The sequence below is a fragment of the Myotis nattereri genome (assembly GCF_964212035.1).
Source record: "Myotis nattereri genome assembly, chromosome: Y".
NCBI classification, from domain to species: Eukaryota; Metazoa; Chordata; class Mammalia; order Chiroptera; family Vespertilionidae; genus Myotis; species Myotis nattereri.
Genome location: NC_138094.1, coordinates 94,866 through 107,744, shown reverse-complemented (window position 1 = coordinate 107,744; position 12,879 = coordinate 94,866). Strand labels below are relative to the sequence as shown.

The following is a 12,879-nucleotide window of genomic DNA, read 5'->3' as shown; positions in this document are numbered from 1 at the left end:
GACGTTGTTTGGGAGCGCGCCCGGCGCGGCCGTTTTGAAGCTGCCCTGAGCCGCCGTCTGTCACGTCCTCCTCCGCCCGAAACCCCGAGTCTGTGCAGCCCCCCGAGGCGCGGGTGACCCCACCTCCCGGACCCCCGTCAGGCCGGCCGCCGCCTCCTCCAGAGCCCTGAGCCGGAGACTCGCAATCCCCGCCTAGCGCCCCTGCACCTCGGACCCGGGCCTGCGCCCCTGCACCTCGGACCCGGACCCGGGCCTGCGACCCCAGCCCGGCCTGCGCCCCTGCACCTCGGACCCGGACCCGGGCCTGCGACCCCAGCCCGGCCTGCGCCCCTGCACCTCGGACCCGGGCCTGCGACCCTGCACCTCGGACCCGGACCCGGGCCTGCGACCCCAGCCCGGCCGGCGCCCCTGCACCGCGGAGCTCGGGTGCACGCCCCGCCGGGGCTCGGAGCCTCTCGGGCGGCCGGGTCTGCACCCCGAGGCCCCCTGCAGGCCGGACCCTGCGCCGGGCGTGAGGACACGGCCCCCGGGCCGCCGGGCCTGCACCCCGAGGCCCCCCGCGATGCCGCCCGGCAAAGTGCTGCAGCCGGTGCTGAAGATGAAGGTGGACGAGCTGTTCCTGTGCTGGCTCAGCGAGGCGGGCACGCAGGCCATGCTCCGCGACTGTCTGCGGAGGATCCAGGCGCCCGGCCGCGCCGACCTGGGCGGCGGCGACTCGGCGCAGCCCGCGCCCCCGACGGCGCCCCCGGCGCCCGGCCCGGCCCCCGCGTCCTCCGCGCTGCCCCTGGGCGCCGCCTCGAGCCCCAGGGTCGGGCCGCACGTCCGAGGGACCCGCCGATCCGCAGGGACCCGAGTGGTGAGTTCCGCTTCCGGCTCCTGGACGCCGGCGCCGGTGACTCCCGTCGCCTAGCAACGTGGGGGCGGTGCCCGGGAGGCCGGTGGGGATGTCCGACGTGCAAACACCATCCATTTATCCTCTTCTTTTCGCCCAAAAGCCACACATACTGGGAACACGTGGTCCCTGCCATGGCAGGTGTTCCTTGGTGGTTAGAGCGCCTGCCCCGCATCCAGGGGTCGCGGGGCCAATTCTAGGTCAAGGTCACGCACCTGCTCGGTCCGGTCCAGGGCAACCAATCAACGTGTCTCCCTTCCCCCTGCCCCGCCCCCTAAAAAGCAATAAATAGCCCTGACCGGTGTGGCTCAGTGGGTAGAGCGTCAGCCTGCGGACTGAAGGGTCCCGGGTTCGATTCTGGTCGAGGGCATGGACCTGGGTTGCGGGCACATCCCCAGTGGGGGGTGTGCAGGAGGCAGCTGATCGATGCTTCTCTCTCATTGATGTTTCTAACTATCTATTCTTTCCCCTTCCTCTTTGTAAAAAATCAATAAAATATATATATTTTTTAAAAAGCAATGGAAAAAATATATCCTCAGGTGAGGATGAACAGCAACAACGTCTTCTTACCCTCGACAGAGCCCCCCGTTGGCTGTAATTTGGGGGTTCGATTTGAGGGGTCTGCGTTGGTTTGAGTTGGTGACGTCTCAGCAGTTTAATGTGGATCGACTGCTGAACTTGGAGGTTTCAGCCCTGATTCGTCTCCAATCATTAGGGCTGGACAGCAGGGTCATAAGAAAAAGGGTGCTTCCTGCCAATTAAAAAGGTTTTTTTAATACATTTTTATCGCCCTGGCTGGTGTGGCTCAGTGGATAAAGCGCCGACCTGCGGACTGAAGGGCTCCGGGTTCGAGTCCAGTCAAGGGCACATACCTTGGTTGTGGGCACATCCCCAGTAGGGGGCGTGCAGGAGGCAGCCAGTCCATGATTCTCTCTTCTCATGGATGTTTCTATCTCTCCCTCTCCCTTCCTCTCTGATATCAAAAAAATGTATTTTTTAATATATATTTTATTGATTTTTTTAGAGAGGAAGGGAGAGTTAGAGAGAGATAGAAACACCCATGATGAGAGCGAATTATGGACCGGCTGCCTCCTGCACACCCCCGACTGGGGATGGAGCCTGCCACCCGGGCCTGTGCCCTTGACCGGAATCGAACCTGGGACCCTCCAGTCCACAGGCCGATGCTGTATCCACCGAGCCACACTGGCTACGGCAACATTTTACATTTTCAGTGGGAGCAGCACCAAGCTCATCACGACTGGAATCACTTCGTCTACGGGGTTCCCAGCCAGAATGAAGCAGTCGCTAAGGAGTCAGGGACAGGTGGACTCCGTCCAAGGATAAGTCCTTTGGCCGGAAGTGATTGGTGGGTTTCTGATACGCTCTCGTGGATCCAGGACGTTCTCTGGGAAGGACGTGTCCAGGGGGAAGCTGGCAGCAGCTTCAGAGACACCCTGGCTAGACCCTCAGATACAGGCTTTCCCTTCAAATCCATCCTTTGGCAAAGCAAATCCACCCTTTGGCAAAGCAAATTTTCCCACTAAAATAAGTTTAAGTTCTGTAACAAAAATAGATGTTATGCAAAGTTGTTGTGACAGTTAAGTATTTTATTGCACGTACGTACGTAGTAACAAACACCCAACACTTTCTCAACGTCAGAAATACTTATTTGCTTATCAATTTCCCTTATAATCGTTCTCCCACCGCTGCTTGTGGCAGCTTCATATACATATTCATAAAGCAGTTGTGACAACCTTGAGGAGTGATAGTCGCTACAAAATGGCTAATAGCATCCCTTAAACCGGCGGTTCTCAACCTGTGGGTCGCGACCCCTTTGGGGGTCGACCGGCCCTTTCATAGGGTTCGCCTAAGACCATCGGAAAACACATCTGTAATTACACGTTTTTGTGATGAATCACTGTGCTTTAATGATGTTCAATCTGTAACAATGAGATTGGGGGTCACCACAACATGAGGAGCTGTCTTAAAGGGTCGCGGCGTTAGGAAGGTTGAGAACCACTGCCTTAAACTCTCATGGGCGAAGGACCTGCCAAAACGTTTCTCACGCAGACCCTAACTTCTGAAGAAACCCCCGTGGGATTCACCGTCGGAGGATGATGAGGGACGCCTCGTCTGGCCAACGAGGGCACACACTCCCTGGGCTTGGCGGAGGCTAACGTTGTCCCAAACCAACCGCACACCCTCCATCACGTCTTCATCCACTTCCCGCAGCCACCTTCGGAGAAGTTGGCAAAAAAAAAAAAAAAAATATTTGAAGTAACTGAGGATTTGCAAAAGGGTGGATTTTCTTTGCAAAAGGGTGGATTTTCTTTGCAAAAGGGTGGATTTTCTTTGCAAAAGAGTGGGTTTTCTTTGCAAAAGAGTGGATTTTCTTTGCAAAAGGATCAATTTGAAGTGGAAAACCTGTACGCCCAGAAGGAGGCTGGCCTGGATTTCCGGGACGCCCAGCCAATGGGCCCACCCCTGACCTCGGGCCGGTCCCCTTTCTCCCAGCCCTGCCCAGCCTCAGCGTGGCCAGAGCTGGTACCAGAACCCTCCCTTGTCCACGGCAGTGGCTGTGTGAGCAGGGCCAGGTGGCGTCCCTCCTGGGGCCGCTAAGGGAGTTTCAGCGGCAGCGCCCACACCACCCAAAGGCACGGCCTTGCGTCTTGGGACCCGTGACGGAGCCCCTGGAGACCGGGCGTGCCTGCAGGCCAGCCCTGCGCAGAGACGGCAGCCTGGGTGCATGTGCGAGGAGGCGGCCAGGCCTCGCACATCCGGTGCATCTGGGCCCGACCGCTGCAGCCATCGGGCTGTAACGTTGGTGCTGGAGAGCGTGACCCCGGGAACGGGTGCCTGTGGTCAGCTCTGCGGCCTGCTGGGGCCGGTCTCCTGGGGAATCCCTCCTGATCGGAGCCGTTCCGGGAGCCATTCCACCGCGAGCCGGCCTGGCTGCACCCTCGATCTTTTTTTATTTCTTAATCTTTATTGTTGAAAGGATTACATAGGTCCCCTTTCCCCCCATCGGCCCCCTCCAGCCCCCCCACCAATCACTGTCTGCGTCCACATGGACCTGGGTGTGTGTGGAACGGGGGTGCTGGGTGTCTGGTCGTCCTTGCTGCCCCCTAACCCCCCCTCCGTGTCCCGAGTGCCTGGGGGGCCCTGGTCCAGTCCCCGTCCCCGTCCAGTGTCTCCTGCCCTGCAGCCTCGGGCTGGGCAGAGTGTGGACCAGCCAGTGTGTGTGTGTGTGTGTGTGTGTGTGTCTGTCTGTCTGTCTGTCAGGTGACAGTCGGAGGCCTCTGGGTTGTATCTCTGAGTGGGACTCGCTCTAACCTTGCTCAGTCCGTCTGTCCGTCCGTCTGTCTGTCTGTCTGGGGCCTCTGTCTGTCTGCTGGGCCTGGAGCTGCTGCACTTGCTGTGGGTTTGTGTGTGGCAGACGTTTCCGTGTCTCGTGGGCAGACGGACCCGGCGTGGAGCCGCCGGGTTCTGTGGTCTGTGTAAGTGGAAAAGAAAGAACAGCCGGCCGGACGCCCGAGCTGTGCCCCGGCGGGTGTGCGCTGCGCCCAGCGGGGTGGAGTCTCCCCGTCCTCAGCACTGGGTGGCGCAGCCTTGGGGTGAGCCATGGCCTCCGGGTGAGCCGTGGCGTCCGTGTGAGCCGTGGCCTCCGGGTGAGCCGTGGCCTCCGGGTGAGCCGTGGCGTCCGTGTGAGCCGTGGCCTCCGTGTGAGCCGTGGCCTCCGTGTGAGCCGTGGCGTCCGTGTGAGCCGTGGCGTCCGTGTGAGCCGTGGCCTCCGGGTGAGCCGTGGCGTCCGTATGAGCCGTGGCCTCCGGGTGAGCCGTGGCCTCCGGGTGAGCCGTGGCGTCCGTGTGAGCCGTGGCGTCCGGGTGAGCCGTGGCCTCCGGGTGAGCCGTGGCCTCCGGGTGAGCCGTGGCCTCTGGGTGAGCCGTGCTCCCAACGTGTGCGTCTCCGGCTCCATTCCCACCCGAATTCAGTGATGTCAAGCGGCTGTGCACGGCCGGTCCGTACAGGAGCGTCTGTTCAGAGTTCGCCCGTTTACAGGGGGTGTCCTGTCCTCGCCGAGGGTGACGCCGTGGGGAGCGCCCGGGCAGCGGGGCCGAGGGCGTGTGACCTTCCCCGAGCGCCGCCGTGTCAGCCCCACCCTGGCCGTGCCCGTAGCGCGAAGCTCGGGGCCCTAGTCGGACAGACGGACGGATGGACGGATTGATGGAGGGACGGGTGCCTGGGCTGCCTCCAGCCTCACGGCGGCTGGAACGTGTCCTCCCTGCTGGGTGCCCTCCCGCGATGCTGGGTGCCCTTGGAGATGGTGGGTGCCCTCCCGAGATGCTGGGTGCCCTCCCGAGATGCTGGGTGCCCTCCGCGATGCTGGATGCACTCCCGAGATGCTTGGTGTCCTCCCGCGATGCTGGGTGCCCTCCCTGCTGGGTGCCCTCCCGAGATGCAGGGTGCCCTCCCTGCTGGGTGCCCTCCCGAGATGCTGGGTGCCCTCCCGCGATGCTGGGTGCCCTCCCGCGATGCTGGGTGCCCTCCCTGCTGGGTGCCCTCCCGAGATGCTGGGTGTCCTCCCGCGATGCAGGGTGCCCTCCCGAGATGCTGGGTGTCCTCCCGCGATGCAGGGTGCCCTCCCTGCTGGGTGCCCTCCCGAGATGCTGGGTGTCCTCCCGCGATGCTGGGTGCCCTCCCTGCTGGGTGCCCTCCCGCGATGCTGGGTGCCCTCCCGAGATGCTGGGTGCCCTCCCGAGATGCTGGGTGCCCTCCCGAGATGCTGGGTGCCCTCCCGCGATGCTGGGTGCCCTCCCGCGATGCTGGGTGCCCTCTCGAGATGCTGGGTGCCCTCTGCGATGCTGGGTGTCCTCCCGCGATGCTGGCAGCTCTCTCCACCTGGGACGGCTGTCCGTGCGCCCTCTGTGGGCGTCCATGTCGCTGCCACGGGAGAGCCCAGCAGGGCCACGCGGGAACCAGACCGACACGCGGGCCGTCGGGGCAGTGACGGGGTTGGCTCTCCTGCTTCCCTCCAGGATTCACACACGGAAAGGCTGTGTCAGTGCAAGCGCCCGTCTGCCCCGCGGGGCCACTGCCATTGGCAGCTCCATGCGCCCTGAGAGAGGTCAGCGCGCTCACGGCGAGTGCAGGCCCCGCCCACCGAGCCCACAGCTCCCTGCAGTCCCCGCCTGCCCTCCCGTGTGCACACGCACCTCGTGTCCGTCCCACAGCTCCCTGCAGTCCCCGCCTGCCCTCCCGTGTGCACACACACCTCGTGTCCGTCCCACAGCTCCCTGCAGTCCCCGCCTGCCCTCCCGTGTTTATTGGAACTGGTTTGAGTCAGACCTTTATTTTTTTTTAATGTGTTTTTATTGATGTCAGAGAGGAAGGGAGAGAGAGAGAGAGAGAGAGAGAGAGAGGATCATGGACCGTTGCCTCCTGCACGCCCCCACTGGGGATGGAGCCTGCAGGCCCAGCATGTGCCCGACGGGAGTCGAACCCTGACCTCCTGGTTCCTAGGTCGGCGCTCAACCCCTGGGCTCCACCGGCCGTGATACCCACAGCTGGAGAAGGGCCTCTCCCCGCCCCTCCCCCTCTGCAGCCGGCCTCTGAGCGGTTTTGGGAATAGTGAGCCCCTTTCTTGCTTCCGACCGGCTCTGCCCTGTCGGAACGGGGTCTCCCCCAGGGCGGGGTTCCTAGCCAAGGGAAACAAAGGCCGGGGCAGATGAGGACGTTCCCGTTTCTCTGGGGAGAGAGTCTGGGTTTGCGGCGAGACGTCCGTGGGGCAGGGCGGGCGTGAGCTGTGCGGCTCCTGCCTGACCGACCCCGACCGCGGTCGCTGGGCGCACGTTACCCTGAACCAGGGACGCTGTCCGTTACCCTGAACCAGGGACGCTGTCCGTTACCCTGAACCAGAGACGCTCTCCGTTACCCTGAACCAGGGACGCTGTCCGTTACCCTGAACCAGGGACGCTGTCCGTTACCCTGAACCAGAGACGCTCTCCGTTACCCTGAACCAGGGACGCTGTCCGTTACCCTGAACCAGGGACGCTGTCCGTTACCGTGAACCAGAGACGCTCTCCGTTACCCTGAACCAGAGACGCTGTCCGCAGCAGCCCTGGGGCCTCGGGCACCACAGCCGGGGCCGGGTCAGTCGGGACAGAGGCAGCAGGCGCCCGGCCAGGCTGTGCCGCGGGGTGAGCAGGCCCGCTCCTCTGGTCTGAGGGGTCCCCGTGGAGTCGTGGGGTCCCGTGGTCCAGAGCCCCAGTGAGCTCTGCCCGGCGCCCGGCCACACTTCCTCACGGATGGCCGTCCTCCTTACTCACCACGGCCGTTTCCCGGGGGCAGCGTGTCCCGGGCGGCGTCCTCCAGGCTGGCCGGGCGCCCAGACGTCATGGCTCTCGTCCTCCTGTCCCTGCGCCAGCACGGGGCGGCCGCCCGCGACCCAGGCCGAGCCCACGCTCAGGTGCAGGGCCACCTCCACCAGGGCCGGAGGGCATGCCCCTCCCCTCCCCTCTCCTCCCCTCCCTTCGATTGCAAACCCCTTCCTTCCCTCCCCAACCCCTTCCCTCCCAGGCGGCGTCATTTCTGTTATTTCTGTGCTGCGTCCTTCAGGGTCTGGTTCTGTTCCAGGTGCCGGGTTCTGCCCTGGGCCCGTGTGGCTCCCCGTCACTGCTGGGAGCTTTTCCCTCGGACTCTCCAGGCGGGACCTGGGGGGGCCTTTCTGCCCGTGGTGCCCAGCGTGGCCCGTCTCCTTCCCGGCGGGAGGGGAGCGGACGCCTGGGCTGTGAGCTGGGCAGGTCCCTCTGACCCCTGCCCCACCCCCTCGTCTGCAGGGCAATCGCGGGTCACATTCCAGGCTGTCCTCTGCCTCGCAGGGCACGTGTCGGGGTGGACAGCCCAGTGCCCCCCCCCCACTCCCCGCCTCCCCGTTGGGGGAGGGAGCGCCCAGGCCCGAGTTTACTTCCAGCTCCTCTCTCCTGCAGGGAGGGGCGGGCGCAGGCCGACGGCTCTGTGCTGGGGAGGGGCCAGCACCCAGCAGCAGCCCAGCTCCGTGAGGGGTCCAGTCTGTGGTGAGGGGTCCAGTCTGTGCGGGACGGACGGACGGACGGAGGGACTTCACTTCCCAGGAGCCGAGGGACCCTTTGTCCCCTCCCTCCAGACGGCCCGCGTGCGTCTCAGACCAGCTGTCCCTCCGACTGCTCACTTGCTGAGCCACAGGCAGGACAGTCGGACTCGGAGCCCCGGCGGCCACAGGAGAGCGCAGGGAGCCGGCTGAGGGGCCGCTGGGTCGCCGGTGCTCCCTCCTGTCGCCGCCCTCTGCCCGCCCGTCCTGCTCAGCTGCCCCCGGCGCCCCCGCCCCAGCATGTGCCCTCGGCCTGTGGAATGCGTGCGGCTCAGGCCCGGCCCCCACAGCGCCCGCCTGGCCCCGGCCGCGCATGGAGCGCGCTGAGCCCGGCCGCCCCGCCCGTCCCGCCCGGAGCGGCTGCCGCCCCGACCCCCCGGGCCCCCCCGGCCCCCCCCAGCCCCAGCCCCAGCCCCGCGAGCCCGGCGCCCGGCCCGGGCGGCCCATGCGCCCCGACATGCGGCTGCGGGAGCTGTCCCTGCGCCAGGACCCCGACCTGCGGCAGGAGCTCGCCGCGCTGGCCCGCGGCTGCGACTTCGTGCTGCCCTCGCGCTTCAAGAAGAGGCTCAAGGCCTTCCAGCAGGTGCCGCGCCGGCCGTGTCTGCGTGTGTCTGTGTGTGTCTGTGCGCGTGTGCACGCGTGTGTGCAAGTGTCTGTGAGTGTGTGCACGCGTGTGTGCGTGTGTCTGTGTGTGTCTGCGAGTGTGTGCATGTGTCTGTGAGTGTGTGCATGTGTCTGCGTGTGTGTGCACGCGTGTGACTCACCTGCCCCTCGCCCGTTCCCGGGAGGTCGGGCCTGGAGGACGTCCTCTGAAGTTTGCAGGGACCGAGCTCTTTAGAAAGCGCCCCCCCCTCCTGTGGTGGAGCCGCTGACACACGAGGGGCTGGAAACTCACCTCGGGGGCCGGGGGCCGGGTCGGGGGGTTCACGGGGGCTCAGCGATGTTCACACGCGGCACACGGGTGCGTGCGGCCCCGTCTATCCGTCTGTCTGTCTGTCTGTCCGTCCGTGACTGATGGCTGTGAGCTTCACCGCGACTCTGAGGGGCTCCGGAGTCTGTGTCCATCGGGCACATGAACGCCCTTAAGGGGCCACGGACTGTGAGGGGGAGCCCCCCGTGGCCTCCACAGAATCCCACGGTCACGGGAGACGGGGGGCGGGAGGCGGTGGAGGGTGACGGGGGCTCCAGACCTGATGGGGGCAGCCCTGCTGCCAGGTGTGTCCCGCTGTGCCCGGGGCCAGAGGGCTTCAGGGCGTGACCGTGGGTCCGTGTTTGCCACCACCGTGCACGGGAGTCCCTGTCCCAGGGTCACAGGTCAGCGGGTCCCAGTGCCGAGCAGGGAGGGACCTGCACACATCCCGTCCGTCTGTCCGTCCGTCCGTCCATCCATCCGAGCTCCCAGGCCCAGCACGTCAGGTCCCCGAGGCCAGGGACACGGGCCCCCACGCCCCTGCCGTCAACCCCACAGTGGCACAGCCTCAGCCCCCCGCCGTCTTCTCTGTGGGCAAGCGCTTCGTCTGCCCGTCGTCCATCCTCTGGCTGTGGGTGCCTGCTTTCCTCTCGCCGTCTGTACCCATCTGTCTGTTCCCTGGGTTCCCGTCCGTCCATCCTCTTGCCGTCGGTTCCCGTCCATCCATCCTGTCACTGTGGGTGCCCGTCCGTCCTGTCGCCGGACCTGTGCTCAGGTCGTGGGCCACAAGCAGAGCTGAGGTCCCTGTGGCCGGGCCATGGGGCAGCCAGGCCTGGTCTCCGCCTGGGCCCTGTCCCCTGGGCGCTTCCCCAGCCCCGTGGGGTGCGGCCCTGTCCCCTGGGCGCTTCCCCAGCCCCGTGGGGTGCGGTCCTGTCCCCTGGGCGCTTCCCCAGCCCCGTGGGGTGCGGTCCTGTCCCCTGGGCGCTTCCCTCAGCCCCGTGGGGTGCGGCCCTGTCCCCTGGGCGCTTCCCCCAGCCCCGTGGGGTGCGGCCCTGTCCCCGGGGCGCTGTCCTGGCTCCTGTCACCTCCTCCGAGAGGCCCTCCCCCTGGACGAGGCCTGTAAACAAGCGTCCACACGCCAGGCTGTCTCACCCTCCCTTCCGGCTCCGCTCACTCTGTTCCCCATCCCGTCCCGTGTGCAGGGCCTCCCGTCAGGGTGGGGAGGGCCGTCCCCGTGGGCGCTGAAATCGTGGGGTCCGGGGCATCGGCTCCCCTGGCTCAGGCGGGCATCGCCCCAGGCACCATGGAGCTTCCCGGCCGTCCCTGCACCCCCCTGGCCTCCTGGCCCCCGTGTGCTCCTGCTGCACAGCCCTTGCGGTCGGAGGGGGAACGAGCCCACTTCCCGTGTCCAGCACGTGGGACCCTCGGGGGCTGCCCTCTGAGGCTGGGCTCCCGGGGGCACCCCCAGAGGACGTCTCGGGGCCCCCCTGCACTCCTGGCCCCGGCTCCCCAACCAGCAGACGGCTTTACGGGCGCTTGTTTGTGGTCGGTGTGCACGCGCCTGCAGCCCATGCCGGAGCCCGGGCGTGACTGCCATTCCCGGGAAGGCGACGGCCGGACGTGGCTGGGCAGCGGGCGTGTCCTCCCCCGCCCGGTGCGGCCCCAGGGGCGGCGTGTGGCGCGGAGTAGGGCTGCGGGCAGCGCCAAAGCCAAACCCTCAGCCCTCGATGGCTGCCTGTCCGAGCCCCGGCCGCTTTGGAGCTGCTCTTACCCACGTGCACACACACGTGCACACACATGTATTTTTGCTGATTTTTTGCAGCCTCATCGCGGCGGCCGGGCGTGTGGGCACGGTCCCTCCAATCTGCTGAGCCGGTGGGGCCGCTCCCCACGGCGCCGGGTGCAGGAGCGGAATGTGTTCCGCAGCTGCCGGGACACGGGCTATTTATGTCCCGGAGATTAAGCCCGTAAATCCCCCGCGTCCGCACCGGCCTGTTCTGTGTCTCATCCGTCAGCTCGGTGCTGGGCCGGGGAGCTGGGCTCGGCCTCTCTGCTGGGTCCCTGCCTTTCCCGCCAGCGCTCACCCCGGTGCCGGGTGCCGGGCGGCTCAGGGTCCTCGCAGGTCCCACCACCCACCCTCTCAGCGTGGGGTGGGGGCCGTGCTAGCAACGTCCACGTCTCCGCCTGCCCTGTGGGGGTCTGTACACAGATGGGGTTACACACCGATAACCCACCCTATGTTGGAAATACCGGGCCCAACACTCAGTGATTGAGCATCAACCTAGGAACCAGGAGGTCACGGTTCGATTCCCGGTCAGGGCACAGGCCCGGGTTACGGGCTCGATCCCCAGCAGGGGGCGTGCGGGAGGCGGCTGACCCATGTCTCTCCCTCTCCCTCTGAAAGCAATAAACCACCCATATCTGTATCTGTAAAAGCCTAACGTGCAAAGTGTCCCCTCGGGCGTTCGACCAACCAGGAGTCTGATCGCTTGCTATGTCGTGTGCTGACCACCAGGGGGCAGCACGGACCGAAGGAAGTCCCGGCCAGCAGCCGCTAGGGACCTGCCCGTGCGCGAATTTTGTGCACTGGGCCATCCTGACCCGGGCCCCCGCCCGCTGGAGCCCTGGGCGCCTGTGCCTGTCCCGCCGCCGGCCGCATGTGTATGTATGTTACTTTCTCGTGGCTGATCACCCCCGTCTCCACCCGCTCCCTGGCTCCGTCCCTCTGCAGTTCGGGCCTCCCGTTGGGAGTATTTGCTCCAGCCGGAGGCACAGCCCTAGCATTTCCGTGGATCGGTGTCTGCTGATGGCAGACTCCCTCTTTCCTGTTTGCTTTTAGTTCTTTGTGCCTTTTCTCTGCTGTGCGCATCCTTCCCAGCTCCTCTCACGGCAGGTGGAGGGCCAGGTGGGCAGCCCTCCCTCCGGCTTCTTGGACCTGTTGCTTCTGTCGGAAAATCGTTTGCTCCTTGGATGGGATCCTCTTTTTGTTTCATTTTATTGTGGCTGTTTTTCTTTCTTTTTTTAAAATATATTTTTATTGATTCCAGAGAGGGAGGGAGAGGGAGAGAGAGAGAAACATCCACGATGAGAGAGGCTCATCGATCGGCTGCCTCCTGCACGCCCCCCACTGAGGATGGAGCCCGCAACCCGGGCCTGTGCCCTGACCGGGAATCTAGCCGTGGCTCCTGGTTCCTAGGTCGACGCTAACCACTGATCAACCTTGGCAGGTGGCACTCACTCTCTGAGCTCAGGTGTGTCCGGTCAGGTGTGTCCGCTCCTGTGGTCCCCTCACCTGTGTCAGCTCAGGTGCATGGCTCCGTTCTCGTGGCAGATCCTGGCCAGGTGGATTTGGCGCGTGCACTTGCAGATGGCTCCGCACCCCCCATCGCGCATCCGTGTGGAGGAGTCTCCCGCCCAGGTTCTGACCGAGGTGTCACCTGTCTTCCTCGCAGGTTCAGACGAAGAAGGAGGAGCCCCGGCCGCCGGCCGCCAGCCAGAGCATCCCCGCCTTCTACTTCCCCCGGGGCCGCCCGCAGGGCACGGCGGACAGCGACGCCATCATCGCCAGGATCGAGCGGACCTTCGCCCAGTTCCCGCACGAGCGGGCCACCATGGAGGACATGGGCAAAGTGGCCAAGGTGGGTCCCCACGGCTGGTGCAGCCTGTTCATGGCTGTGCCTCCTCACGGCCGGGCTGGGGTCTGAGCCCTGCCCGCATCAGGCCTTCAGCCAACACGCAGGACCTGGCGTGAGTTTTATCTAAAAACGGGAGGGCAGACGCGCCGGTTCTGACCCGGACACGGGAGGGCAGACGCGCCGGTTCTGACCCGGACACGGGAGGGCAGACGCGCCGGTTCTGACCCGGACACGGGAGGGCAGACGCGCCGGTTCTGACCCGGACACGGGAGGGCAGACGCGCCGGTTCTGACCCGGACACGGGAGGGCAGACGCG

The 12,879-nt window shown here is 65.5% G+C and overlaps 1 protein-coding gene across 1 annotated transcript in view; it reads left to right on the top strand.

Annotated features, from left to right (window-relative positions):
• The first annotated feature begins 277 nt into the window (after positions 1 to 277).
• LOC308512525 (serine/threonine-protein phosphatase 2A regulatory subunit B'' subunit beta-like) overlaps positions 278 to 12,879 on the top strand; it is a 36,166-nt gene continuing 23,564 nt past the window's right edge. Inside the window, exons 1-2 of the mRNA XM_081082228.1 lie at positions 278 to 856; positions 12,381 to 12,566. Coding sequence (XP_080938354.1) covers positions 563 to 856; positions 12,381 to 12,566 — 480 coding nt within the window. The 5' untranslated portion in view covers positions 278 to 562. The remainder of the gene's footprint in view (positions 857 to 12,380; positions 12,567 to 12,879) is intronic.